This window comes from Myotis nattereri (assembly GCF_964212035.1).
Source record: "Myotis nattereri genome assembly, chromosome: 2".
NCBI classification, from domain to species: Eukaryota; Metazoa; Chordata; class Mammalia; order Chiroptera; family Vespertilionidae; genus Myotis; species Myotis nattereri.
The window spans coordinates 215791684-215819388 of NC_138076.1; the positions used below are offsets into that span (position 1 = coordinate 215791684).

General features: G+C 62.3%; 2 protein-coding genes across 2 annotated transcripts; one reads left to right on the forward strand and one right to left on the reverse strand.

Annotated features, from left to right (window-relative positions):
* SELENOO (selenoprotein O) lies at positions 1-10221 on the forward strand (the record flags this gene model as incomplete). The annotated part of the gene is made up of 9 exons (XM_081082372.1): positions 1-578; positions 2430-2633; positions 3662-3842; positions 4585-4715; positions 5068-5348; positions 8633-8783; positions 9522-9707; positions 9820-9976; positions 10075-10221. Exons 1-9 carry the CDS (start codon positions 10-12, stop codon positions 10219-10221), a joined length of 2007 nt encoding a protein of 668 aa, XP_080938498.1. The 5' UTR covers positions 1-9.
* Positions 9119-27520, reverse strand: TUBGCP6 (tubulin gamma complex component 6; the record flags this gene model as incomplete). The annotated part of the gene is made up of 25 exons (XM_081082373.1): positions 9119-10737; positions 10859-11058; positions 11142-11355; positions 11436-11568; positions 11642-11836; positions 11912-12053; positions 12271-12439; positions 12520-12670; positions 12775-12833; positions 12993-14286; positions 14463-14534; positions 14804-14942; positions 15820-15935; positions 16367-16455; positions 16538-16619; positions 17057-17206; positions 17899-18038; positions 18135-18226; positions 18454-18563; positions 18670-18733; positions 19474-19595; positions 20649-20822; positions 23354-23564; positions 25752-25915; positions 26780-27520. 25 exons carry the CDS (start codon positions 27518-27520, stop codon positions 10646-10648), a joined length of 5115 nt encoding a protein of 1704 aa, XP_080938499.1. The 3' UTR covers positions 9119-10645.
* Positions 27521-27705: the final 185 nt, after the last annotated feature.

Genomic DNA, 27705 nt, shown 5'->3' on the forward strand with positions numbered 1-27705 from the left:
GCGCCACTTATGGCCTCGCTCAAAGCCGTGCTCGGGACCTCGCTCCCGGCCGCCCGCGCCCTGTTGCCGCTCTTCGGTGGCCGCCCGCTGCCCGCGCCCTGCTCCACCTCGGCCGCCGCCATGGAGCCGGCGCCCCGCTGGCTGGCGGGGCTGCACTTCGACAACCGAGCCCTGCGCGCGCTGCCCGTGGAGACGCTGCCGCCGGACCCCGAGGGCGCCGCGCCCGCACCGCGGCTGGTGCCCGGGGCCTGCTTCAGCCGCGTGCGGCCCGCGCCCCTGCGGCAGCCGCGCCTCGTGGCGCTGTCGGAGCCCGCGCTGGCGCTGCTGGGCCTGGGCGCGCCGCCCGCCGACGCCGCCGCCCGCGAGGCCCGCGAGGCCGAGGCCGCCTTCTTCTTCAGCGGCAACGCGCTGCTGCCGGGCGCCGAGCCCGCCGCGCACTGCTACTGCGGCCACCAGTTCGGCCACTTCGCCGGGCAGCTGGGCGACGGCGCCGCCATGTACCTGGGCGAGGTGTGCTCGGCGGCCGGCGAGCGCTGGGAGCTGCAGCTCAAGGGCGCCGGCCCCACGCCCTTCTCCAGGTGGGCGCCCCGCAGGTGGCCTCGGGGGGCGGGCCCAGGCCCACGGGCTTTCCCCGGGTTGGGGTGAGATGTCACCCGGGACGGCGGACCCGTGGGTAGCAGCGTCTTGAAGGAACAGCCCGTGGGGAGGTCCTGAGGCCGGGACGAGGCGCTGGGCCCGGCCTCCTGTCCGGCTGCTCGCCCAGTGCCCGTCCCCTCTGGCCTTTGAGCCTGCAGCCTGGCAGCTGCCCGTTTTCTGGTCTCGCAAACCGTCCGAGGACTTGCGCGCAGGGAGCCTGGGTGACTGACAGGCGCGCACAGCACTGGCTTCTCCAAGTGCCAGCGGGGCCTGCGCCCCGCACCGCGCTGAGCACCGCCTGCCCGCCAGCCGCCCCTGTGCCCGCCAGAGGGACAGAGGCCTCGGATCTGCCTTCCAGGGAACAGTCCCCGGCACAGGCCTCCAAGCCCCGCAGGCCAGCCCTGCTCCGAGCGGGTGGGGGCGTGTCCCATCGGGCAGCCTGACCCAGCAGGGCGCCTTCCCACAGCGTCTCCAAGAACTGACCAAAAAACGAGCTCCTAAGCAATATAGCGAGGTTACAAGATACAACGTTGCTACACAAAAGTCAGTTACTATGTACCAGCAGTGAACAGCTGGGACTTGAAATAAAAAACAAAGAAGCCTACATGTGGACACTTACGGCAGCTTGGTTGAGAATTGCCAAAACTTGGAAGGAACCAAGGGGTCCTTCCGCAGGCGATGGAGAGAGAAACTGTGGTCCATAGACAGTGGCGAATTATTCAGCACGAAAAAGAAATGAGCTATGAGGCCACGAAAGACAGGAGAAACCAGTGCATGTGACCAAGTGCAGGCAGCCAGTCTGAAAGGGCTACTCTGTCAGATTCCAACTCTCATGCTCTGGAAAAGGCAAAACTGGAGACCATAGAGCAGCGGTTCTCAACCTGTGGGTCGTGACCCCTTTGGCGGTCGGACGACCCTTTCACAGGGGTCGCCTAAGACCGTCCTGCATATCAGATATTTACATGACAATTCATAACAGTAGCAACATGACAGTTATGAAGTAGCAACGGAAATAATGTTATGGTTGGGTCACAACATGAGGAACTGTATTTAAAGGGCCAGAAGGTTGAGAACCACTGCAATAGAACGATCAGGGGATGGGGGAGGGATGAGTAGGTGGGCCATAGGATTTGAGGGCAGTGAAACTACCCTGAGACACCAATGGTGGGTACATGTCATCGTACATTTGTCCAAACCCAGAGAACAGGCCGCTGATGCAAACCCTGGGCCGGGGGATGCGGCCCCCGAGTCGGTACAGGTTCACCCGTCGGCGCAAATGCCCATCTGGGGGGGGGGTGTTGCTGGGGAGGCGGTGCCTGTGGGGCTGCAGGGGCTGCATGAGAATCTCTGCACCTTCCACTCCGTTTTGCTGTGAACCTAAACCTGTTCTGGAAAAAGTCTATTAACAATAAGAGAGGCTAAGTGTAAAGAAAGGTCAAAAGCATGCAAGGAATCGAGGTCGCGCCCCACTACAAAGAGCACTGTTGTGTGTGTGTTGTTGTTTTTGTAAAACGAATAACGTAGAATTGCAGTTCCGTGTGAGTGAGTGTGTGTGTGTGTGTGTGTGTGTGAGACGTGACAGTAGGCTGGGGCCCGTGTGGGGCGTCCATGGGCCTTCGCTGCCCTTCACCTCCAGCTCCAGGCCAAGCGCTCACTCTGGCTCCAGACCTGGGACACCACGGGGCTCGTCGCGATACTTTGTGATGGTGTCAGAGCGGCTGTGGGTTGTCTCTAAGTGGCTGCGGCGGGCTCTGTTCCCCGCCGGCGCCGCAGTGACCTGTGTGTGATTCCAGACAGGCTGACGGCCGCAAGGTCCTGCGGTCCAGCATCCGGGAGTTCCTGTGCAGCGAGGCCATGTTCCACCTGGGCGTCCCCACCACGCGGGCGGGCGCCTGTGTCACGTCAGCGTCCACGGTCGTGCGCGACGTGCTCTACGACGGCAACCCCAAGCACGAGCCGTGCGCGGTCGTGTTGCGAATAGCCCCCACCTTCCTCAGGTAACGGCTCCCGTGGGCTGTGCGTGCGCTCGCTTACGGGCCTAGGACACACGCTTGTGCCCCTCGGATACATTGAGAGTCTGTGCCCTAGGACAGCGGAAGCTGGCTGTCCGTGAAGGAGACCTTTGACCCACAGGCAGAAGGTACCGGGCGTTTTCTGGGTCAGGAGCCCCGTCCTGGGTGTGGACAGTCGTGCCCTCCCAGATTCCTTGTCCGACACTTGTTGCCGCCAGAAGGGATGGGGTGGCAGAGGCCGTGGCGGCGAGTCCACAGGTGCCCAGCATCCGAGAGGGTGCAGGGCCAGGCGGAGGAGGGACTGTCCAAGCAGGTGTCTGGGAAAGGCCACGACAGAGCCGGCTACTCCCTCAGAGTCTGACAGGAGCTGCCTGAAATCCTCCAGGGAAGTGGCCACGTGCAGCGTCATGTTGAATTAAGGGCTGTTCCCGGCCTGCCATGCCCGCGCCCCTCACACGCGCTCACTCAGCAGACTCCTCTCTGGCTCCATCTCTGATAGGAGCCTGTTTGTCCGTCCAGATGTCACTGTGCTGCCTGGCATCAAACCCAGTGTGTCAGGAGGTGGCTGTGGGGCCGAGCCAGCCCTGTATGTGTATGTCCGGGCACCCACGATGGCTCAGCAGTCACCAGGCCAGTCCCCAGAGGGCCCTCTTGTCCTCCGGGGATAGCAGGAGCCAGGACGGTTGGCTTCACCCTGGGAGACCCCTCAGTGGCACCACGGGCATTGTGAGCCATCACGGCCCAGGGGACACAGGCCTGAGTGACCACACGTCCTGGGTATGGGTGGACGTGCACGGGGCCCTGTCCTGGTTGAGCCGGGGGCGTCCCTGGGCCTCCCGTCACGCCGGCTGTGTGAGCTGTGAGTGTGGCCAGAGCGAGCCTGTTGTGCTCGTACCACTGGTTGGTGGTTCGGACCCAGGTGTCCGCTGTCAGCTGCCGTCCGGGGCCAGGCCTCTGCTTTTCCCCAGGGGACGGGTCATGGTTAACCTGTGGAAACCCGGGCCTCCCTGCAGGTTCGGGTCCTTTGAGATCTTTAAGGCTGAGGATGAGCACACGGGCCGTGCGGGCCCCAGCGTGGGGAGGAACGACATCCGTGTACAGATGCTGGACTATGTGGTCAGCACTTTCTACCCTGAAATCCAGGCCACGCACGCCAGCGACTCCGTGCAGAGGAACGCTGCCTTCTTCCGTGAGGTGGGTCCCGGAGGTGCCAGGCCTGCCTGCCCTGGGTCAGCCCGCTTTCCCCCAGAAGTGGGCACTGGCCAAGCAGGTGTTGGGGGCCCGTCCTGCGCCGGTCACGCGAGCCCACTGCTGTGGCACCGTCTCCCTCCCTCAGCTCACACCTGCCACGGGCCGTCTCTGAGCGTCCGTTGTGCTGCCCAGTCAGTGCTTGCAGTCAGCCTCAGGGGAGGGTGGCACCTGCCGGCCAGGGTCTGGACACAGGGCGCTGGGATATCTTGTGGGGCCCCTGCTCTCCCCGTGGCCAGCATGTCCTCGAGACGGCGTGGGGTGCTGAGCAGTGGACCTGGGGCATGAGCAGCAGGGCTGGCGGCCGCACAGACCATTTGAGCCTCCCTCCTGGGCAGCCCGTGGGCACGGCGGGCCCAGCACAGGTGCCTGGACCAGGGAGGGTTTTGCCTGGCGATGTGGTAACTTCCTTGTTTCCACGTGGTCTTCCCGTTGGGCCTGAGTCGTAGGGATGTCAGGCTTCCTGATTTTTCTGGTAAAAGTCCAAACCAGTGAGTCGATAGAAGTAGTTGGTGTGTGTGGGGGCCAGAGCCCTCCCGAAGTCTCCTCAGGTTCTCCCCACGGCCGAGTGCTGGTTGAGATGACAGGGTCTGTGCCAGGGCCCCTCAGAGGAGCACAGCTCACCCCTGGGAGGGGAAGACAGGCGGGAAGGGGGCTGGAGGGAGCAACCAGGCCCGTCCTGCCCCAGGTGACACGTCGCACTGCCCGGATGGTGGCTGAGTGGCAGTGTGTCGGCTTCTGCCACGGCGTGCTCAACACGGACAACATGAGCATTGTGGGGCTCACCATCGACTACGGGCCCTTTGGCTTCCTGGACAGGTGGGCACACCCCACAGCGCCGTCGCTGGGCAGGGGAGGGGCCTGCGGGCCAAGCTGGTCAGTGTTCCCAGCAATGGAGTCCCCCGGAGGGTTTCGAGCTGAGAAAAAGCACTTTCAAAGGGTGCTCCCCCGGCATGCCCTGAAACGGACTGAAGGGCAAGGCCAGGAGCAGGCGGTGAGCAGGAGGCGGGCAGGACTCTGCTTCCCTGCTCTGGAGGCGGACCCGTCAGGGCCGGTGGCAGGAGAAAGTCCAGGACTCTGCAGGGTCCCTGAGCTAAGCCCGTAGGGCCAGGACTCGGGGGGCTGGCGGGGGAGCAGCAGCCACGTGGGCAGCACCTTCTCCCCGTGGCAGGTACGACCCCGACCACGTCTGCAACGCCTCGGACACTGGCGGGCGCTACTCGTTCAGCAAGCAGCCTGAGGTGTGCAGGTGGAACCTGCAGAAGCTGGCCGAGGCCCTGGTGCCGGAGCTGCCCCTCGGGCAGGGCGAGGCCATCCTGGCCGAGGAGTATGACGCCGAGTTCCACAGGCACTACCTGAGCAAGATGCGCAGGAAGCTGGGCCTCGTGCAGGCTGAGCGGGAGGAGGACGCGGCGCTGGTGGCCAAGCTCCTGGAGACCATGCACCTGACCGGTGAGTGGGGCAGGTGCACACGCCGCTGTGGGCTCGGTATGCGCTCTGCGGTGAAATATCCGTGAGGTGAAGCTAACCTTTCACTGTTCCTTGGGGTGCACCCTAGGGGCGTTGGGTACATTCCACTGTGGGGGAGCCAGCCCCACCATCCGTGTCCAGAACTGTCCATCTTCCCCACTGAAACTGTCCCCAGTGAAACTGTCCCGTGAACACTGACTCCACGTGACCCGCGGGCACCCCCGTCCTGCTCGCTGTCCCCGTGACCATGACCCTGCGGGCCTCACAGAAGTGGAATCCCACAGCCCTGTGTGTCTGGCTGACGTCGCGAGCACCGGGTCCTGCAGGCCCCGAGCTGACCGAGGCGGAGGCCGCCGCGCTGTGCGGACGGCCCGCTGTGCTCAGCACCCCCCGCCCATGCCGCGGGCTGGCCGGCCCTTGCGCTGCTGTGAAAACAGCCCTCAGTCCCACACTCGGTCCTGCACCCAGCAGGGGGCCCGTCGTGTGGACTGGCCCAGAGCTCCGGCTGGCGGGAGGGGAAGCGTCCTGTCCGCCACCACAGAGCAGGCGGGACTGTGTCCTCATGCCTGTTTCCAGTTTGGGTGCTTCTACCATTTTGCGTCAGTTGAGACGACCACGTGGCTGTACACCTGCACTCATACCCTCCGTCTGTGTGACCTAGAACAGATGGCCGCCAACGGGCCTCAGCCCATAGCCACGTGTCTCCGTCCTGGAGGCTGGAGGCCAAGATGGCGGTGCCAGCGTGGGGGCTCATTGGTGAGGCCGCTGCTCACTCACAGATGCTGCCTCCACTCTGGGTCTTCATGGGCAGAGCAGGGAGGGTGGAGCTTTGTGTCTCTTCTCACAAGGACACGAGTCCCCCCGGGAGGCCCCACCCTCATGACCCGACTGCCTCCCAAAGACCAGCCCCCTGACCTCACCCTGGGATGGAGGTCGCAGCCCCCTGCACTCCTGGGGCACACCCTGCTGGTCATGGTGCCTGGCCCTTCGAATAGATGGACTTCGCTAGTGTCCTGGCACATTGTCCTGTCGCTTTCTTTCCTTGCAGTATCTGTGGCTTTGGTGTCAGGGCAGTGCCAGCCTCACAGAGTAAATCAGGAAGAGTTCCCTGTTTTTCAGAAGAGTTTGAGAAGGACTGGTGATAATTCTTTAAATATATTTTTTATTGATTTCAGACAGGAAGGGAGAGGGAAAGCAACGTCAATGATGAGAATCATTGATCAGCTGCCTCCTGCACGCCCCCTACTGGGGATCGAGCCCACACCTGGGCATGTGCCCTGACCGGAATCAAACCCGGACCCTTCAGGCCGCAGGCTGACTCTGTCCACTGAGCCACACCGGCTAGAGTGGTGGTTGACAGAACTCACCAGTGAAGGGTCAGGTCTGGGGCTTCTTTTTCGGGAAGTGTTAGATCAGGAATTCGGTATGTCTCCTTACGAGTTACAGAACTATAGGTTTTGTTTCTTCTTGAGTCAGTTGTAATGTGTGTTTCTAGGAACTTGCCCAGTTTCACCAGAGTCATCTCATTTACTGGCATGTAATTACTCACTGTAATCTCTTAGTCTTCGGGTTCTGATTTCAGTTATTTGCATCTTCTCTTTGTCAGTGTAGTTAAGCTTATCGATTTGTTGATCTTTCCAGTTTCTGTTTCATTTATCTCTGCTGTAATCTTTAGTTCCTTCCCTTCTGCTTACTGATCTTGCTTTGTTCTCTTTCTAGTTTGTTAGGTATGATATCAGGTGATTGATTTGAGGTCTTTAATTGATGTGATTGACACATGACATGTTCACTCAGGTGCACACCACCATTTGATACTTGTGTATACGCAGCATGATCACGGTGACTCTAGGGAACACATAGTTACAAACTGTTTTTGTGATGAGAGATCTTTTAAAGTTGGCATCCATGGTGTGCTCCTGTGTCTTTCTGCGTATTTTATCATTGCCCTTGTGATTTCTTTGTTGGGCCTTTGGGTTATGCTGATGTCAACATTATTTGTGAATTTTCCATTTTCCTCCTGTTTGTGATTTGTGGCTTCATTCCACTGTGGCTGGCGGAGATACCAGCAGCCCTTCTCACTGTACTAGAACTTGTCTGGTGGCCCACCGTGGTCTGTTGGGGAGTGTGTGGCTCCCACGGGCAGTGTTGTGGTCCAGTGTGTTTACTGGCGTGTGGGGTCTGGGTCCTTGAACGTCCGTCTGGACACCGCACCCATTGCTGGACGTGGACATGACTGTTGTTTCTCCCTTCGGTTCGGCGGACGTTCGCCTTGCACATCAGGAGCTCCCACTTGGTGTGCGTGTGGCCCTGTGTGAGGGGCACGTCCACGTCCGAGCACATCATACAGCTCCTCCCAAACCCGATTGCGTCTGACGTCAGGGCCACCAGCTTCTAGGTTATCTGCACAGGACACATTTCCCAACCTTTCACTCTCAACTTCATTCCAAAGTGAGTCTCAGAGATGGTGGTGTAGTTGGATCTTTTTTTACGCCATCCTGCTAATCCATGCTTGTTGATTAGAGTTTAACTCATTTACTTTGTGATTCCTGAGAAAGAAGCGCTTCTGCCAATTGGCTATTTGTTGTCTGACACCATTTGCCCTCATTTTCTCCGTTGCTGCTTGTGTTTTGTTGATTCTCTGGTAACACTGAATTCATTCCCTTCTTGTTTCCTTTGTGGTTTTGGAGGATTTTTTATTTTTTTTATTTTTATTGATTTCAGAGAGGAAGGGAGAGGGAGATAGAAACATCCATGATGAAAGAGAGTGATAGATCAGCTGCCTCCTGCAAGTCCCCCACTGGGGATCGAGCCCACAACCCAGGCATGTGCCCTTGATCAGAATCGAACCCAGGACCTTTCAGTTTGCAAGCCAACGCTCTATCCACTGAGCCAAACCGGCTAGGGCTGGAGGTTTTCTTAGGAGTTACGATGACTGTGCTCTGACAGGTCAGTCCGAGGACTGACGGCATCTGTCCTGCTGAGCCCTCTGCTGGGCACGCGTTGGGGGCTTGGGGACACTGCAGCTCCTGAGGCCAGGGGCCGACCCCAGTGCCTTTGCTATTGTACCCATTTTACAGATGAAGAAACTCTGGGGCTGGGAACCTTGAGGACTTGTCAGGTCAAGTAGTGGCTGAGGAACAGCTGGGCCTGACAACGCAGTGCGGCTCCCACCGTAGGATGGTGTGGGTCAGTCTGTCGTAGGTAATACTGCAGGGCAGCAGAGCCTGGCCTCCGCCTCCCTGTACCTGAACAGCTGCGTGTTCCAGGTGCCGACTTCACAAACACCTTCTACCTGCTGAGCTCCTTCCCAGTGGGGCCCGAGGCTCCGGGCCTGGCCGAGTTCCTGACTGCGCTGACGGAGCAGTGCGCCTCCCTGGAGGAGCTGCGGCTTGCCTTTCGGCCCCAGATGGACCCCCGGTGGGTGCTCAGGTCCTGCTTCCTTGGAATTTGTTTCCAGAAAAGGAGGGACATTTAGAACAGAGCGTGTGAGGGGCTGCACATCGGGGGTGCTAACATAGTTGGCTGGACACCTGGGGCCCGGGCAGCTGCTCCCTTCCCAGGAACGAGTGGTGGTCAGAGGAAAGGACAGTGATGCTGACACTGGGTGGGGAGGCCCAGGGCCTGGGCTGGTGGTCTCTGCTCTCGGTGGCCCTCAGGCTTCCACTGGGCCCTACTTTCTGCACCATCTCCCATTGGGAAGAGCACACATGTCACCGGGATGCAACCCACACTCAGGGCAAGACACGGGAGGTGTGGTTGTGCATTTTAATAAACAAGCCTGCAGGCTGATCAGAGAGGAAGTTAATGCAGCAGTGTGGGGCCTTGGGACCCAGGGTGGACTGGCTGGCAGGACCTGTCTCTGACTGCAGTGAACTCCCAGAAGTCAGTGCTGGGTGGGGGCAGAGACAGTGCCCCGCCCACCCCAGGGTCCGCCTGAGTCGGTCTGTGGCATCTCCGTGGTGCAGCTGTGCCCGTCACAGGGCGGGGCTGCTGAACGAGGCTGGCCAGCTGGCAGGTGCCCGTATCTACCTCACCCATGGGGCCTGGGCTCCCCTCAGCCAGGCTGTCGGGGGTGCAGCAGTCCCAGGCTATGGTCCACAGCCAGGTGGGGCGCTGCAGCCTCCTGGACACACTCAGAGCCGCTCCCCACCCCAGGCAGCTCTCCATGATGCTGATGCTGGCGCAGTCAAACCCGCAGCTCTTCGCGCTCATCGGCACCCGGGCCAACGTCACAAAGGAGCTGGAGCGCGTGGAGCAGCAGGCGCGGCTGGAGCAGCTGAGCCCGGCCGAGCTGCTGAGCAGGAACAGGGGCCGCTGGGCTGACTGGCTGCAGGAGTTCAGGTGAGTCCAGCCTCCCGTGCAGGTCGGCAGAGTGCTGAGCCGTGGCACCATCTCTGGGAACCCGATGGAGGAGGGGGAGCTGCAGCTGCTGCCAAGGGGCTTGTGGTTCTAGGACCAGGCTGGAGCAGGACAGGGAGGGCGCCGCTGACGAGGACGCCTGGCAGGCTGAGCGCATGCGTGTCATGCATGCCAACAACCCCAAGTATGTCCTGCGGAACTACATCGCGCAGAATGCCATCGAGGCTGCCGAGAATGGAGACTTCTCAGAGGCAAGGACCCGCCAGTCCCTCCTCTTCCCTGGGTCCCGCAGCAGGGGCTGGGCCAGGGAGGGAGGGGTCCCCAATAACCTCCCCTTGCTCCTCTCCAGGTGCGGCGGGTGCTGAAGCTGCTGGAGGCCCCGTACCACAGGGAGGGGGAGGCCGCTGAGCCCGAGGGGGCTGGCAGCACAGCAGAGAGGCGCCTCTCCTACAGCAGCAAGCCCCCGCTCTGGGCAGCGGAGCTGTGTGTGACGTGATCCTCGTAACCGCCTTGGAGGCCGAGAGGCCCCCAAGGCCCCAAGTGACACTGAGTCCATGAGGCGGTGCCCAGCCAGCGAGCAGCCCCACACCCCGTCTCTCCATGAGGACAGGGACGTCCAGTCAGGACCTGACCCGTCTCTGTCTGACACCGACTCAGCAGCCCAGCCCCGTCCCACCAGCAGCACGCTCCCCATAAAAAGCTGCTTCACGCAAGGACAGCTCAGCAGAGGGACCAGACCCAGGAGGACACAGCAGCCACAACCCCCATGGCAGCCTGGGAGGACCGGCGCTGCCGGCTCCTGCTTCTGGGAGCCGCCCCTAATAAACCAGCAGCTCCCAAGGCCCGTCTGTGTGGTTGTTCTACCCCAGCCGACCTGGGCCCGCCTGGGGCACCTTCACACGCCTGCACCAGGCAGCAGCTCAGGCGTCCTGGTAGTAGCTGTTGAAGTTGATGCGCAGCAGGAAGTCCTCCAGGTGGGGCTGGTAGCCTCGGTTCACCAGCTTGGTCACCACTATGGGGGGAGCAGCAAGGAGGCGGGTGGGGGGGACGGGTGGGGCCCTGCCTGCCCTCCTGCCCCGATGCCTGCCGGCAGCCCACCTGCCAGTAGGGGGTGGGGGTGGGGGATGGCTCACCTTTGAAAAGGAAGTGGGAGTAGTACTTGAAGGTGTTGTAGGATTGCTGCATGAGGGCAAAGTTGGGGTGCTCGGCGCCGTGGGGGCCACCGGCTGGGCCCCAGGGCTGGGAGATGAGCTGGCTGCGGAACTTGAGGACCAAGCTGAAGACGCTGTGGATGATGTTCATGACGGGAGCCGCCTTCTCCGTCAGCAGGCCCCTGGGGAGCAAGGACGATGCCGCCGGTGGGTGACCCGGCCTCAGGGCAACCCTGGCGCCACGCCTCCCCTCTGCCCGCCTCACCTGAAGACGGCCTTGTGCAGGTACTCGGCATGGGCGCGCTGGATCTCCTCGAGGTCGCCCACCGTGGCCAGCCGGGCCCGGAACTCACACCAGGTGACGTGCAGGATCTGGTTGGCGATGTAGCCCTGGATGACCTTCACGAAGTGCTGCATCTCGTGTTTGAAGAGCTGCAGCTGGCGGAACTGCACGGAGCCGGCAGCAGGGCTCACCAGAGCTGCGCAGAGGGATGAGCAGCTGCTGCATGGCCCACACCGGAAGCTGAGGGGCGGGGGCGGGGGCGGGGGCAGGCCTCACCTGTGCGCTTGAGGTGAAAACACACGTCCTTGAGCGTCCACATCATGAGCTTCAGCTGCAGCAGGAAGGAGAAGATGCCGCTGTACCTGCTCAGGCAGCTCTCGGTGATGACGATGTTGAGGGGCCAGTCAACCTGCGGGGGGCGGACTCAGCACACCTGGAGGCCCGACCCGGCCCAGCCCACCCACCCCTCCAGCGCTCCTGACCTTGTACCTGAGCTCCAGGCAGCTCAGCACATCGGGAGCGTTGGGGACGAAGGCCTCCGGCAGGAACTTGAGGGCGAAGGAGAGGTTGGCGGCGAGTGGGGAGTCCCCGTGCAGGCTGTACTGCAGCGCCTTGCGCAGCACCGCGTTGAGCACCAGCGGGTTGAGGAGCTCCCCGGGCGTCTGCCCGGCGCCCAGCTGCAGGAGAGGAGGCAGGTCCCAAGGCCGTCCCGCCGCCGCCCCGGCCCCACCGGCCCCACCACACGGGCTCACCTTCTCGAAGAGCAGGTCGCTCAGGGACTGCGCGAACTCGCCGTCCTCCATCAGCAGGAAGTGCCGCAGAGCCTCGAAGTGCGCCTCGAGCCGCAGTTCCACGAAGAAGTAGTCCACCGCGGCCTTGTTCACCAGGGACACGCTGGGGAGGGAGGGGTGGGTCAGGCAGGTGGCGGGGAAGCGGAGGCGGGGCCAGGAGGGTGGGCGGGGAAGGGGAGGCGGGGCCAGGAGGGTGGGCGGGGAAGGGGAGGCGGGGCCAGGAGGGTGGGCGGGGAAGGGGAGGCGGGGCCAGGAGGGTGGGCGGGGAAGCGGAGGCGGGGCCAGGAGGGTGGGCGGGGAAGCGGAGGCGGGGCACTCACTGGGCGGCCAGCGGGGCAGTGACGGAGTGCTCCATGAGCACAGGCAGCGGCAGCAACTCGCTCAGCTGCACCGCGGTCTCCTCCGCGCCCAGCGACCCCCGGGTGTCCTCGGGGAGGGAGAAGGCCCGAGGAAGCCCGTGGTGCAGCAGGCGCGCGACGTTAGGCTCTGCTGCAGGGACAGCACAGCTGATGTCACCCCAGGGGCCTCCAGGGGCCGCCCCCTCGCCCTCCCACAACGCGCCCACTCACACATGGCCTCGTAGCTGTCCGGGTACTGCTCCAGGCGGTACTGCTCCACCAGGCCTGCCAGGTAGGCCTGCTCCCTGCCCTGGCGCCTGGCCACTGCCCCGTCCTCCGCCTCCTCTTCCAGGCCCGGGCTGCTCAGGGAGGCTGCACGTTCCTAAGACAACCCAGCGTCACGACCATGCCCCTTCCTTTTGTCCCAAAGAGAAGGACAGGCGGGCGGGGCCCCCCAACCCTGAGCACCCCCTCCTCTGCCCTGACCTGTGGGCTGGAAGGCTGACGTGGAGAGCCGTCCTCAGTGTCCCCACTCCTCCCTGGGCCTGAGTGGCACAAATGGGCCGGGAGGGGGAGTCAGGGGCCAGTGCCTGCTATGGGGCAGCACCTCCCAAGTCCCAGGACAGCAGACTTCTCGCCCTTCCTCCTCCCCGTTCTGGACCCAGACACCACCAGTGACAGGACAGCTCTGCAGACCCACTGACCTGGCTCAGGGGTGCCATCTCCCACATCACTGGGTCCAGCCTCGGCACCCGGCAAGGCCTGGAGGCCACCTTCTTCCCCAGAGCCAGCCACCTGAGTGCAGGCGCCGACTGAGGCTGGTTCTGCCAGCAGCTGTGAGTCATGTTCCCAGGTAGGGCTCTGTGCTCCCAGGCTGAGGCCAGGCTGGGACACGTGGTCAGAGGGGCTCTGAAGGGGCCTGGAAGTATCAGGCTGGGTTTCCCCTGGGGGCGCCCCCAGCATCACCTGGGACTGAGACACATGTCCGTGGACGTTCCACCGTGGCCGAGAGGGCACCACATCCCACACATTCTCCCCCACCTTGATACTGGCATCAGACACGTGTCCGTGGACGTTCCACCGTGGCCGTGAGGATGCTACGTCCCATACGTTCTCCCCCACCTTGATGCTGGCATCAGACACGTGTCCGTGGACGTTCCACCGTGGCCGTGAGGACGCTACGTCCCACACGTTCTCCCCCACCTTGATGCTGGCATCAGACACGTGTCCGTGGACGTTCCACCGTGGCCGTGAGGATGCTACGTCCCACACGTTCTCCCCCACCTTGATGCTGGCATCAGACACGTGTCCGTGGACATTCCACCGTGGCCGGGAGGGGGCCATTCCAGAAGCATAGCCTCCTGTGAGAATACCACCCTCAGACACATGCCCAAGAGGCTGCCCCATGGCCTGGCTACTTCCCTCCTCGGGGAGGTTATTCCTGGGTGGGCATGGGTGTGGCAGAGCCACCTGCCCATCCGGGACACAGGTGTCAAGCCTAAACTCGTGAGTGTCCCCCCACAGCTGCAGCCCCTCGCAGCCTAAGCTGCCTCCCATAGTCTGGAGGGACCCTGGGGCCGAAGTGACCAGAGCTGGCCTCAGGACAGTTCTGAAATCGTACTCCTGTGGCCCCGAGCAGCCCGTGCCCACTGTGGCTGACGAAGCAGAGGCACGCAGATCTGAGCCGATGGTCTTCAGGGCCTCCTCCAAGACAGGGGCCACCCCAGCGTCCCCAGGCTGCTCAGCACCCTGGCCTGTGGGCAGGAAATCTTGGATACTGAGGCCTGCAGAGAACAGCCCTGGACCCTCGGCCTGTCCTGGCTGCAGGCCTGCTCCCAGCTCTGAGCCGCTGCAGGCCCCCAGTGCTGGAGGCTCGAGGGGCTGTGGCGTCAGCTCCCTTGGCCGGCTTGGGCCATCCCAGGCAGCCACGTGCTGCTCTGCACACCCAGGATCACAGCTGCCACCTCCATCGGGGTGCCCAGGGCCCAGAGACGAGGCCTGAAACACAAGAGCATCGTTGGTCCCCTGGTTATCTAGCTCTATCCCCAAATTCCGTTCTGGGAACTGTGGGGACACAGGACAGGCACCCTCTGTGTCCCCTGGGCAGCACAGGCAGGCCTGGGCCCCCAGCTCAGAGCCCACGTGACATGCCCTGGAAGTGCCCTGCCCCTCACCTGGGAGCACGCACTCGGGAGCACCGCCGGCGGCTCTGGGGGCCTCCCCTCAGATGTGTCTCTCAGCATGGCCTGAAAGTCAATTCCAGGGCGTGAGGGGGCAGCTGCGCAGGTGGAGCAGACCTGACCCCGCCCCGAGCCACCTGGCCCGGAGCCTCAGCACTGAGACCACAGGGCTGTGCAGCTCGCCTACAGACCGCCCTCACAGCCCCTTCCCAGCCGCGTCTCCGAGCAAGGGAAGGGAGTTACCATCCCTTCCCCAGAAGAGCACGCAGGTCTGCATGAAGTTTCAGGGGGTCCTGGAGCCCCTAGAGCCCAGGGCAGAGTGGCCCACGACACACCTGAATGTGCTCCTGATCTTCTAAGAGAAAGCGAGCCCGCGCGCTCGCCAGCCTGTGCCTCTGGACTTTCCACAGCGCCTTCTGCTCTCGACGAGCTGCCTCTGCAGACAACTTGCTATAATGGTCAACCAGCGCCTGCCTGAAGCCACATGCAGAGAGGACTTGTCACCAGTCACCCCACACTGTCCAGCTGCTCCCCTTGGGGGGGTTCTCCATGACAGAGGCCCGGGCAGGTGGTCTGCACACCTGGCACCTTCCCCTGCCCCCAGCTGGTCCCTCTGCACCCCCACAGCTCCTGCAGGGGCCTCACCAGCTGGCTGTTCTGCCCATGCTGAACAAACACCAGAATGCGCCTCTGCACTGTCTGAGGCAAAGGGCCCTCTGGGGGCAACTTCCCTTCCTCAGCTGCACAGAAGGAAGGAGAATAACTTCTCCCCACATGCACATACCCACGGGCGCGCACACACACATACACACACACACAGACGTGTGCGTACATCACTGGCTCCAGGGCTCAGCTCTACAAACTATCTGAGGTCGGGCCACCAAGGCCATGAGCAGGAAGGGACAGCCCCTCCCACAAAGAACCCCTTGAGAGGCCACTCTGCTCCCAGCTCTTCCCCTGGGCTTTGGGGGACTCAGACCCCGAGGGTGGGACAAGTCTGACACAGTAAGAGACCGACTGTCGGATGCTGTGCTGGACAAATGCCCAACTCTGTCAGGCTAACAGGCTTGAAGTTAAACAGACGAGAGGCAGGGTCAAGCCAGCACGATCTGCCTGGACGCCAACCCACACACACCACCCAGCAGACGTCCTGAGGCTGAGGACACACGAATGTGCCCATGTCCACCTCCGGGAGCACTGAAGCCAAGTGGGTGCTCGGAGTCAAGACAACTACTTGGAAGTTTTCCAAATAAAAAGTAAACCGACCATCACCAAGATCAAACCAGTCACAGGGCCTGCCGTGCCCTCACCAAGGAGGGTCAGCCGAGTGCCACCCCCGCAGCCACCCTACCTCGCCTTCCTCTCCAGCTGCTCCTCCAGGGCCTGCAGCCTCCGTGCCCTGTCGCGGAGTTCCCGGGCGTAGCTGAAGTCATCATCCAGCTCCTCCTGCCGGGCCGCCCGGCGTCGCTGTGTAACACCCCGCACGCAGCCTCAACGGCTGACCCCGGCCCTGCAAGCCCCCGCCCCAGCACCCGCAGCCTCAACGGCTGACCCCGGCCCTGCAAGCCCCCGCCCCAGCACCCGCAGCCTCAACGGCTGACCCCGGCCCTGCAAGCCCCCGCCCGAGCACCCGCAGCCTCAACGGCTGACCCCGGCCCTGCAAGCCCCCCGCCCCCAGCACCCGCAGCCTCAACGGCTGACCCCGGCCCTCAAGCCCCCCACCCCCAGCACCCGAAGCCTCAACGGCTGACCCCGGCCCTGCAAGCCCCCAGCCCCCAGCACCCGCAGCCTCAACGGCTGACCCTGGCCCTGCAAGGCCCCCGCCCCCAGCACCCGCAGCCTCAACGGCTGATCCCGGCCCTGCAAGCCCCCGCCCCCAGCACCCGCAACCCACCCACCTCCTGGTCCTTCACGAACTGCTCTTTCAGCCTCTGAAACTGCTCTCGCTTCCGGGCGTCCAAGGCCATCCGCTCAGACATCTGCCGATCTGCATGGAGACAGAGCACCATCCTGAGGAGCCCCCACAGGCAGCCGCCGGCATCCCAGAGGGGGACCCGAGCCACACGCACCGCTCAGCGCACTCAGGACCCTGGAGGCCGCTTCTCGGGCCTGGACGATTAACTCTTGCTTAGCAATCTCTGTTCGTAATTCCTGGAAAAGACCAGCGGTGACCACAGCTCCCCTCTCTGCCCCTCCCCTGGGCTGGAGGACCTGCAACGGGCTACTCAGGCCCCAGGTGGACTCCCCAAGGGACAGAGCCCCAGCTGTGAGGGCTAGTGCACCCCGCCCCCCACCGTCCTGAACAGTGACAAGACTGGCTCCTGTCGGGGCAGCTGGCAGGGTCTTGCACGGGATCTGAGGCTGAGACCCCAGGCCTGAGTGTGTGCCCTGGAAGGGACCAAGGAGCTCGGAGTGACGTCCTTCAGGGACGGAGGGCCAGCTCCCGGAGAAGAGAGGACAGAGCCCCTGCCCAGACACACCCCCAGGACAGAGAACGCCAAGGGCAGCACCACGTGCACACCCCGCACCCAGCACCCTTGGGGCGGAGGAGGGTGTGAGGGAAGCCCCCAGGGCGATGGTCCTCGAACCTTCTCCTCCTTGCTGATGGAGCTGTGGCGTGCCACCCTCTCCATCCGCCCCACGTAGATGGCACAGTCCCTCTCAATCTCCTTCAGCTCCTCAAGGGAGAAAATCACCGAGATCCGGGGCACGGGGACATCGGACCAGCAGAGATAATGCTGCAACAGAGGGGACCCACCGGGAGCCCAGCTGACGCATGCCCACACCCAGCTCTGCTTCCCTGCTGTCACACACATGGGCAGTTCACTCCTGAACCAAGGAGATGGCATCCCCGCGGCTCCGAGGTCACATCTGGCCCCACACTGGCGCCTGGTCAGCCTCCACACAGTTCTGGTCCCTGGAAGCCCCAGGCCCACCCGGCCAGCACCTGCACTGCTCAGACATCGGGCAGCACTCCTCCAACAGGCTGCTCGTCCACCCACACCCACCGCCGCCCTGGGCCTTGGCCACGTGGACGTTGGCACAGGCCTCTGTCCAAGCCTCTGCCCCAGACACAGCTCCCTGCACCAGCCTGTCCACCCTCCTGCAGCTGCAGCCCCTCCCCACCCGAGGGGCCGTCTCCCACGAGGACGGGGGGGTGGGGAGAAGGGCCCCTGCCCCTCGGCCTCAGAAAGGCCTTTGCTTTCCCTCCCATCTGTGAACATGGGCCCGGAGGCAGGAGCCCCTCATGGAACTCAGGGGACCCTGAGGGAGAAGTCACCACGGTCCCAGCTCCAACGTGCTGACCCAGAGATAAGGACAGACGGCCAGTCTCGGGGGACAGGTCTGGACCTCAGCTCTGAGAGGCCAGAGGGACGAGAGGCAGGGCGAGGAGAGCATGAGTGGGGAGCATGGGGGCCTCCTCACTCACCTGAGGGCAGCAGAGCTTCAGCAGGTTGATGGTCTTCCCGCAGACGTACACGTCGTGAGCGATGTGCTTCAGGAAGGCGGGCACACAGTCCCCCGCCTCCTTGGAGATGAGCACGTAGCCGTGGGTCCAGTAGGACTTATCTGAGCGGGACGGGACACACGGCTGGCCTGCGTCCAGGACCGCCCTGACCCCCCGGGCGGCATGGAGGCCCAGCCCAGCAGCCAGCCACCACCTACCTCTGAAGCCCAGGTAGTCCTGGTTCACCTGGATCATGAACTCGCCATACACGTCTCTGAAGACCCCACTGTACACCCAATCATAGATGAACCTGCCAGGGTGGGCGGGCCAGTAGTGAGGTGGGCGGGGCAGCCATGGGGTGGAGGGGTGTGCCCGGGGAGCCCAGTCCAAGCCCTGACTATGCCGCCCCCTCCCCATCTAACATCCCTGCACTCGGCAGGTGTGGGACAAGGGAATTCAACTCAAGAATCTGAGGAGACTGAGTATGGCCCCGCCCTGCCCCGCCCCGCCCCGTCCCGCCCCGGGCCCCACGCCCACCGAGTGTAGGGCTCACAGCTGGTCTTGAGCAGGGACAGCAGCACCGGGTAGTGCTCGTTGCTGCAGTTGTCCAGGGCCTCCTGGTAGAGGTAGGAGAGCAGCTTCACGCCCTGGAGACAGCCAAGGGTGGGGCTTGACGCATGCACACAGCAAGGGGACCTGCAGCCCGGCAATCACACCCAGCCTCGCCCTCTCTCCTGGATCCCGCAGACTCACAGTGGGGAAAGGAGCCCGGGACTCTCCTCCGCAGGTGCCCACACCACAGAGCTCAGCCAGGTACCTAGACAGGCCAGGTGAGAGCAGGTGCTCAGAGCCCAGGCTGGGGGAAGGCAGGTGAGCAGAATGTGCCCAGCCCTTCCCGCCCATCTTCACCCTCTGGCTTTAACAGCAGCTGCCCCTCAAGGATCTCAGACCTCGGCGCCTGCGGGCCCTCCACGGGTACCCCATGCACCTGCCCTCCTCCCGCTCAGCCAGGGCTCCCGTCACTGAGTGCTGACCTTTCCCGCACCTGGGCTCTGCCCTGAGCCCTCCTGTACTCCCACCACCTCACCAGGTGGCCGCCTGCTCTGGCCGGGATGACTGCTAAGCCCCCGCCCAGGCCCCTCGCCCTCTCCACCCTGGCAGGCCTCGTGCAGCACAGTATCCCCGCCCTCCTCCCCGACTGGGCCGTCTCCAGCCCTCGGGGCCTCCGCCCTCCTCCCCTCAGCCTGGAAGGCCTCTTCTCCCACTGAGCTCACCTCCCCAGGCCCCCAGCCCTGCACCCCCCCTTCTCCAGCTGGCACCTGCCGGACAGACGCTCACCTGGGCTGGCTAACTGGTTCCTGAGTGCCCTTCAGGCGGGAGCTCCCACCATGGGAGCCGCGCCTTTTCCCAGCACCAGGGCCCTGTCAAGCCAGCATCACACGCCCAGGCCCAGCACCTGAGGAACTCGGCTGGGCAAGGACTGTCCAGACACCTACCAGAGGGCTGTTCTCCAGGCCCCACCCAGCCCCCCACGCTTGTCTGCTGTGCTGTGCTCACCTGAGCTGCCGGCCCAGCTTCTTGAAGAGAAAGCCAATGGTGAGGAGGCTCAGGGTGGGCGGGGTGGAGAGCACACACGCCCGGTAATACTGCAGGTACCTCCTCAGGCCGCTGGTGAAGGCCTGTTGGACAAGAGGACTGAGGGAGGCGGCTGGGCACACAGACACAGCCGCGCTCAGGGCTGGGAGGGTCACTGGTGCTGGGAAAGGGCTCGGCTGCCATCCCCTAACCCTGGGCTCCATTTCCCAACGGGCACCTGCGGGTCCCACCCAGGCACCCCAGCCCAGCGGGAAGCTAGGACCGAGCCCTCTGCAAATCCTATCCCTGCAGCCGGGACCAGCCACACCAGGAAACTGGGAAGTGAGCCTGGGGGTCCTGGAAAGGGGCAGGCACTGCACACAGGCTGACGCTGAGAGTGTCTCAGGGACACATGGGCACTGTGCGTGCTGAGCAGCATGGCCCCAGCTCAGCTCACGCCTCTGCGGGACCCACCAGCGAGGAGACAGCGGGCCTGCCATCATGTCCCAGATGGCGGGGCAGTCTGCCTGGGGCAGCTTCCTTCTGAACGCCACCCCTACCCCTTCTCCATGGGCCCAACTACACCTGAACCGCATCCTGCCACCCCGACTACCCCCTGCAGTACCAAACCATGAGGGAACTCGCAGCCCAGCCCCACTGGGCCTGGTGCCCTCCTCCTCCGCCCTCCTCCTGGCACTTCTGTCAGTGCTCCCAGAATGCCCCACTCCGCTGGATGCCTGTCCCTCCCTTGGAGCTGCACTGCTGTCCTGGGGGCTGTGCCCAGCGCAGGGGCAGCTGGAAGGCTTTCAGGGAGACCTGGTCCAGCCCCAGCTCCTGGAACTCAACTCGCCAAATAAGGGAAATCCACTGTGTTGATCGCATAAGATGCACCAGGGACCCGGTGAGGAACAGCAGCCTGGGCCCAACCACCCCGCCTGGTACTGCCCAGGCCCCCAAATGTGGGCCGCACCCGCCTCCCACTCTCCCAGGCTCCCAGTAAAGTGACGCTGGTGAAACCCCCGTTCTTGAAGAGGGACCGTCAGGCTCCAGGCGTGACAGGAGACAGGGCTCCGTGGTGTGGGCAGCCCTGAGGCCCTCTCCCCGCTCCTGTGCACAGTGCCGGGGAGGCTGCACGCCTCACAGGAGGCCAGGCCCACCTGGAACACGAGGCCCTTGCTGCAGGAGGCGTCCAGCACGGGCTGCAGAGAGAAGTGGCTCAGGCGTGCGTAGTGGGTCCCGCACTCGGCCACCTCCGAGAGGAGGCTGCTGATGCTCTCGGGGGACGTTCCCGACACGTGGATGCCCCGCTTCACCACGAAGGCCTGAGTCGGCTGGAGAGGGCAAAGAGGGGTCACTGAGGCCAGATGTCCAAGACCCCTCCCCCACGCACCCAACCACGGCTCTGCCCAGAGAGCGCAAGACACACAAACAGGAAGTTCCAAGGCAAAAAGCAGGCGCCCACCAGGCATACTCCACCCAGTGGTGCACACTCCCTGGCCACACTGAAGAGCACACGTTTAAATGTCAGGCCACCTGCGGGAGGTGCGGAGACAGGGCGCCCTTCACACCACACGGAAAGAGCAAGCGAGCAGCCTTCTCGGAGCACAAGCTTCAGAAAAGGCCGTCGGAGCCGACCCCAACCCCTGGGTCAGGTCAGAGGAATCATGGACAATGCAGAGCTTCTGCCCAGCACGCTCCCCGTCACTGTCTGCAGCCAGAGAAGGGAGACAGCCTGAGGGGCGCTGGCAGCACCGCGAGGGGCGCAGTGATGCGCGTCGAGAAGGACATGTACAGCCCAAGCGCCTGCGTCAAGAACACGTCTCATCATAACTGCACTGCACACCTCAAGCAACTGGAAAAAGCAGCGGACTGAACCCAAAGCAGAAGGAAGGAAATAAGGTGAGAGCAGCGGGAAAGAAAATGGACTGGAAACAGTAAAAAGAACCAAGAAAACAAAAGTTGTTTCTTTGAAAAGATCAACAAAGTCAACAAACCATTAGCAGGACTAAGAAAAAGATGACTTAAAGGAGAGAAGAGGCAAAGTGCTAGAATCAGCAAGGACAGTGGGACATACCACTGATTCTACAGAAATAAAGAAAACACCATCAACAACTCTTTGCCAACAAATTAGATAACCTGGATGAAATGGGCAAATTCCCGGAAATATACAACTTGCAAAACTGCCTCAAGAAAAAAAGGAAACCCTAACTTGCCCTCTGACGGGACACCTGTGCGGGAAGTCCCGTCCTGAGCCCTAAGCACACATGCCAGCTGCACAGCGAGCTGTCAGCAAAACACGAGACCAGGCAGCCCCATTGGCAAAGTTCCTTTTAGGAACCCTGAGGACCTAGATAACAGCCCACCTGAGTGACCCCAGCTCTCCCTTCCTGCACCCTAATTCCCACCCTTATGTTTTAAATTCACCAATAAAGAGTGAACCCACAAAACCTGAGGCACCCCTAACCTCAACCCCAATGGAGGCAGAGCCCCCAATCCCCTTCCTCCTCCTCTCTCCCCCAAGACCTTGCTGTGTGAGCCCACCCCCCGAGACCTGCGAAGAGTCAACGTTGTTCTTCGAAGGTCCCCGACGGTTTCTTGCCAAGGTGTGTCCTGAAATCCAAGGAACAACAGGGCCGTCCAGCCACAGCCCGGCCAGGTGCGTGGGGTGGGGGGGTGGGGGGCTGCCACACGGCAGTACAGGCCGGTGGGCGCCGCAGGCATCCCCAGCAACCTCACTATCCACAGGCCAGACCAGCACACCTCCCAACACATTAAGATAAATGTTGGGTGTATTTTGCTATAATTTAAAGAAAAGCAACAAAAAAACCTCCCCAAACAATAAAGCCCCAGGACCAGATGGCTTCACTGGTGACTTCTAACAAATAATTAAAGAACTTATGTGACTGTTCTCAAACTCTTCCAAAAACTGAAGAGGAGGGAAGAGTCCCTAATGCTAAGGGGCCAGGACTGCCCCAAATCAAAGTCAGATAAACACGTCGCCAGGAGAGAAAGTACAGACCAAATCCCTGTGACCACAGACGCAAAGTCCTCCTTCAAGTGCTAAGGCCCCGAACCCTGCAGCACGTTAAAAAGACGATGCGTGCCCGGGCTGGTTTTCTCAGTGGGTAGAGCATCAGCCTGAAGACTGAAGGATCCTGGGTTCGATTCCGACCAAGGGCACGTGCCCTGGCTGCGGGCCCGATCCCCAGTAGGGGGTGTGCAGGAGGCAGCCAGTCAATGATTCTCTCTCATCACTGACGTTTCTTTCTTTCTTTTTTTTTTAATTGATTTCAGAGAGGAAGGAAGAGGGAGGGAGAGATAGAAACATCAATGATGAGAGAATCATTAACCAGCTGCCTCCTGCACGCCCCCAACTGGGAATCAAGCCCACAACCCCAGCATGTGCCCTTGACCAGAATCGAACCTGGGACTCTTCAGTCCGTAGCTCAACACTTTATCCACTGAGCCAAACCGGCTAGGGCATCACTGATGTTTCTCTCTCTCTCCCTCTTCCTTCCTCTCTGAAATCAGTAAAAATATTTTTAAAAAGACGATGCGCCACGATGAAGGGGTTCATCTCAGGAATGCAAGGACAGCGCACACGGAAATCAATCGCTGTGACGCGCAGTCAGAATGAATGAGGGCAAGAACATCTTACTCTTGTTCAGTCTGTAAAGGACGTTCATAAATGAGCAGTTTTTAGGACTGAAATGAGAATGCATCCTGCCGCTGCCGCAGAGACCGGCCTGGCGCTGGGGCTGAGGCCATCCACGCCCCACACCCGCCTCCTCCTGCCCTGTGGAGTGCTCGGGCAGTGCCAGCCACCCCCGCTGTGCTGGCGCAGTGACCGTGTGCCCCTTACCTGGCAGAGGGGAAACGTGGCAGACATGACCCCAATCAAGACGTTCAGCACATCCTTCACCAGCTCGCACTCCTGCACCAGCGCGGGCGGCGCGGCCTGCGGGAGGCCACCGCCCAGCACCTGCAGCTCCCCTCGGCACAGCCTGCAGAAGCTGTCGAAGGCGTCCCTGCCCGCCTCCGTGAGGTAGGGCTCTTCTCTGTGGCCAGGGGGGCTGTGGAGACAGAGCCACGGGCACCTCAACTACACGAACAAAAGGCAGGAGAAAGTGACTCAATACAACACAACGTCTCAGAAACACAGAGCGGTGTGTCCGGCCAGCCACCAGCCTCTCCCTCAGCTCTGTGGGCTCGGCACCGCTGCGCTGGGCCCAGACAATCCACACAGAGTCCCACCCCAGCACCCACTGGGCCCACACGATGGTCCTCAGGACGACCGACACTCACACCGTAGCTTTATCTTAAAAACAAGCACAAGGCTTACACGCCCGTGTGCACAGCAGCACATGCGCGACAGCCCAAAGGTGGAAGCAGCCCGAGTGTCTGTCCACCGACCGGTGCGTGGACTAAAACACACGGGAGTATTCAGCCTGCAAAGGAAGGGCGTTCGGGACCTGCGACCACAGGCCCCGATGAAGCTACACTCAGTGAGATAAGCCAGACAAGGAAGGACACATCCTGCAGACCCCGTACAGGAGGCCCCGGGGTGGAAGACTCCAGGGGTCGGGGGAGGGATGGGAGTGAGTGTTTCATGGGGACAGAGTTTCAATTTGGAAGATGGAAAGTTCTCGAGATGATGGTGGTGGTGACTGCACAATAATGTGAATGTATTTAATGCCACTGAGCTGTATACTTAAAAACGGTCAAAGTGTGCAAGTTTAAGTTATGTGCATATTACACAAAGGATGGACAGAGCGGCCTCATGATTTTTTTTTTTTTTTATGTCAGAGAGGAAGGGAGAGGGAGAGGGAGATAAAAACATCAATGATGAGAGGGAATCATGGATCAGCTGCCTCCTGCACGCCGTCTGCTGGGATCTAGCCCGCAACCGGGGCACGTGCCTTGACTGGGAATCAAACTGTGACCTCCTGGTTCATAGGCCGACGCTCAGCCACTGAGCCACGCCGGCCGGGCCAGCACAAAGCAGACACACTGGGTCTTGAGAGTGTGGCTCTGGGCACTGGGCACAGGGCACCACCAAGGGCTTTGCCTCACCCAGCACAGTCACATCATTAAAATCAGCCACAGACACGGTACATTGAAAAATATTCCTTTGAAAACCAACAACCTCTCCTGGAAAGTATGAAAAAACTATCTTTTAAAACCACTGGAAAAGGTAATTTCTTAGTAAACAGAGGCCAGGAATACAGGCCTTTCTGAAACTTTTCTTCTCACTTGTAACACCTGACCAGCTCTTTTCTCCTCTTCCCCAAAGAGCCTTGGGTTTAGGTCTAGCAACTCAAAAAGTATCCACCGGCTCCAAGCTGCTGGACATTCCAACTCGCGACTCCGAGGGCAGGGGGAGCACACAGCTCCTGCCCCACTCCTGCAGGCTCATCCCCACACCGCTGTGCCCCCCGCCCCCCACTCAGAGCCGAGGGAGAAAAGCCCACGCAAGAAACTAAAATCCCCCTCACCCCCACGGAGGACTCAGCCGACAGGAGGAACCGGCTTCCCCAGAAGGGGCGGCACCTGCAGACCAACCCTCAGGGAGACAGGTGGGTCTGCCAGAGGCCGGGGCAGGGGCAGAGCTGACAGCCCAGGAGCCGTGCGGGGACAGCGAGCTCTGCTTCCGGTGGGGACACAGCTTCCTCAACAGCCACGGCAGGAACCGACCAGGTGTCTGGGGTTTAAATGGAAACAGGTTCTAATGATTCAGCAGGTGAAGCTGCGGGAAGGGCCTCCGTCCCCACTCCGGGAGGTTTCGAGGCACAAGCACAAGCAGATTCAGAGGCCCCTGGGCCCGGCTGAGTGGTGACCAAGGAAACACTGCTGCCACCACAGTGACCAGCCCGAGAGCAGCGCTCCCCTCCTTCTCGACGTGGACAACAATGGGCACCAAGAAAGCGCCCTCGTCAGCACCCCAGCCCTGACCGCACCTGCACACCTCAGACTGGAACCCTGTGGTAAAGACGTGAGCTCGGGTGCAAGCAGCTGTGCTCCAGCTGGGAAGAGGGGCCTGCAGAGCGGCCAGCACCGTGGGAACCTCCGTGAAGCTGCAAGTCCTTGCCCCGCCCCCAGCGTGTCCCTCAACTCCCAGAACGAAGATGATTTTGTGCACCAGGCTGACTGAGACTCCCAGGTCCCCAGTCCCGCCACAGCGGCTTCTGCCAGTAGCCACCCGGGCTCCCTGGGTAAAGCACACTCGCGTGCCGGAGGGGGGCAGGCCAAGGCGCACGTACCAGCCGACTTGCTCCCAGCACCTCCGCTTGCTGGCCTCGTAGGTGAGCACCGCGTCCCAGGGGTCGATCTCCGGGGTCGTGCCATGCTCAGACTGGGAGTCGGGAGTCAAGTTGGAGGCTGACTGGAACCCTTCATCTTCGGACGGATCCACACTCTGAGGCACCTGGAGACCAGGCCGAAGGAGAAAGCACCACCTGTGCCTCTGGGTCCAAGTTCCCCCGTGATGGGAACTCCAGGACCTCACACGGTCACTCACACAGGAAGGACCTGACAATGTTTGCTGCTCCTCGTGAGCTCGTATGCACTACACAGCGCTTCCGCCCCCATTACATAACTTAAGAAACTAACTTACTAAGGTTCTCAATTTCCCATTTCACACAACATGTCAGCCTCGATGTAACTCACAACGAAACGCACCGCTCTGGAAGTTCCAGTTTGGGGGAACCAGCATAAGATCAGACCAGAGACGGAAAGACGTATGCGAGCCACCGTGTTCAGCGTCGTGCGTGTTTGCAAATGACCTGCTAGTACAGGTCTTGTAGTAAAGGAACGAGTGAGCAACGAAGTGCGTCTCTTCCTTCAGGGACCCGCGTAAAACCACAAAACACGCAGCCCGATGATGTATGCCAAAGCCCAGGCACAGGTGGGAAAGGCACATAGAAGTGCAGGTACAGTACGAGCGCACTGTCTGCCACATGTGGCTATGGAGCCCTCCAGACGTGGCTTATGTGACCGAGGCACTGAACGTCTTCTTGCACTTCTAGGATCCCTCAGGCCCCGCGCCCCTCTAGGATCCCTCAGGCACCTCTGAGGGCGGAGTAACGCCTGAGCAGCACGCCCTGTCGCGCCTGCTTGGGCCTGCGGCCGGCAGCAGCGTCCTGGCCCGGGGGGTGGGCAGCAGCAGCAGCGTCCTGGCCTCCCACAGCTCAGCCCCCAAGTGGCCTGGACTCCCTTCGCGTGACCAAAGGGCGGTCAGGGAGGCCTTCCCAAAGGCCCCGGGCGCCGCAGGCAGGACGGCGGCACTCACCTTGATGGCCAGTCCAGAGAGGTCTGCGCTGTCCGGCACGGGGGGCAAGTCCAGCCGGACGTCCATGTCGTAGGTGCGACTGTGCACCAGGGCTCCGAACAGCGAGACGCGGGTGTCTCTCTCGAACCTGTCCCCGCCGGGGTCGCCGTAGGAGAAGAGCCGGGCCGTGGGCAGGCCGGTGCCCGGCGTGGCCTCCATCACCTGCAGCGCCTTCTGGATCGTGTCCTGACACAGGTACTCCTCCCGGCGGATCAGAGCCTGCACGTCCATCTCGAACGCGCTCAGGTCGTAGCAGTCGTAGCCGCCGTAGGGGACGTTCCTCCCCACGTGCCTGTTGTTCAGGAAGAGGTCCCGCCGGCGGGGCAGGACCTGCGGGGGCCCGGTGCCCGCCAGCTGGACCAGCAGGTCCAGGGCCGACCCCACCTCCCCCAGCGCACAGCGCGGGGTGGCTTCCAGCTTCTCCACCAGCGCCTCCAGGCGGTCGGCCTCGGGCCCCAGGCCGCCCACCCGCAGGTCGAAGGACAGCATGAGGACCCTGTTCTTCACCGGGAGGCGCGGGCGGCCCGGCGGCGGCCTCGGGGGCTCCTCCTGGAAGAGGTGCGCGAAGAGCGCGTTGTAGGCCGCCCGCTTGAGGCTCTGCTTGGCCCTCCGGCGGCTCAGGCCGCGCGGGCGCAGGGGAGCCGGGGCCGCGGGCAGGAGGGCCTCGCACAGGTCGTCGAACAGCTGGGTGATGCTGGCCATGCCCGCCCCGCTCGGCTCCCCGGGCCGGACAGCCGCGGCCGGAGGCGCAGAGCTGGAGCTGGAGCGGGGCCCGTCAGCACGCACCCGGAGGCTCCCGCAGAACCGTGACAAGCCGACGGAGACGCGAGCGGGCGGCACTCGGTGGACGCTCCGGCCCCGCACGCTCCCTCGGGGCCCGAGAAGGG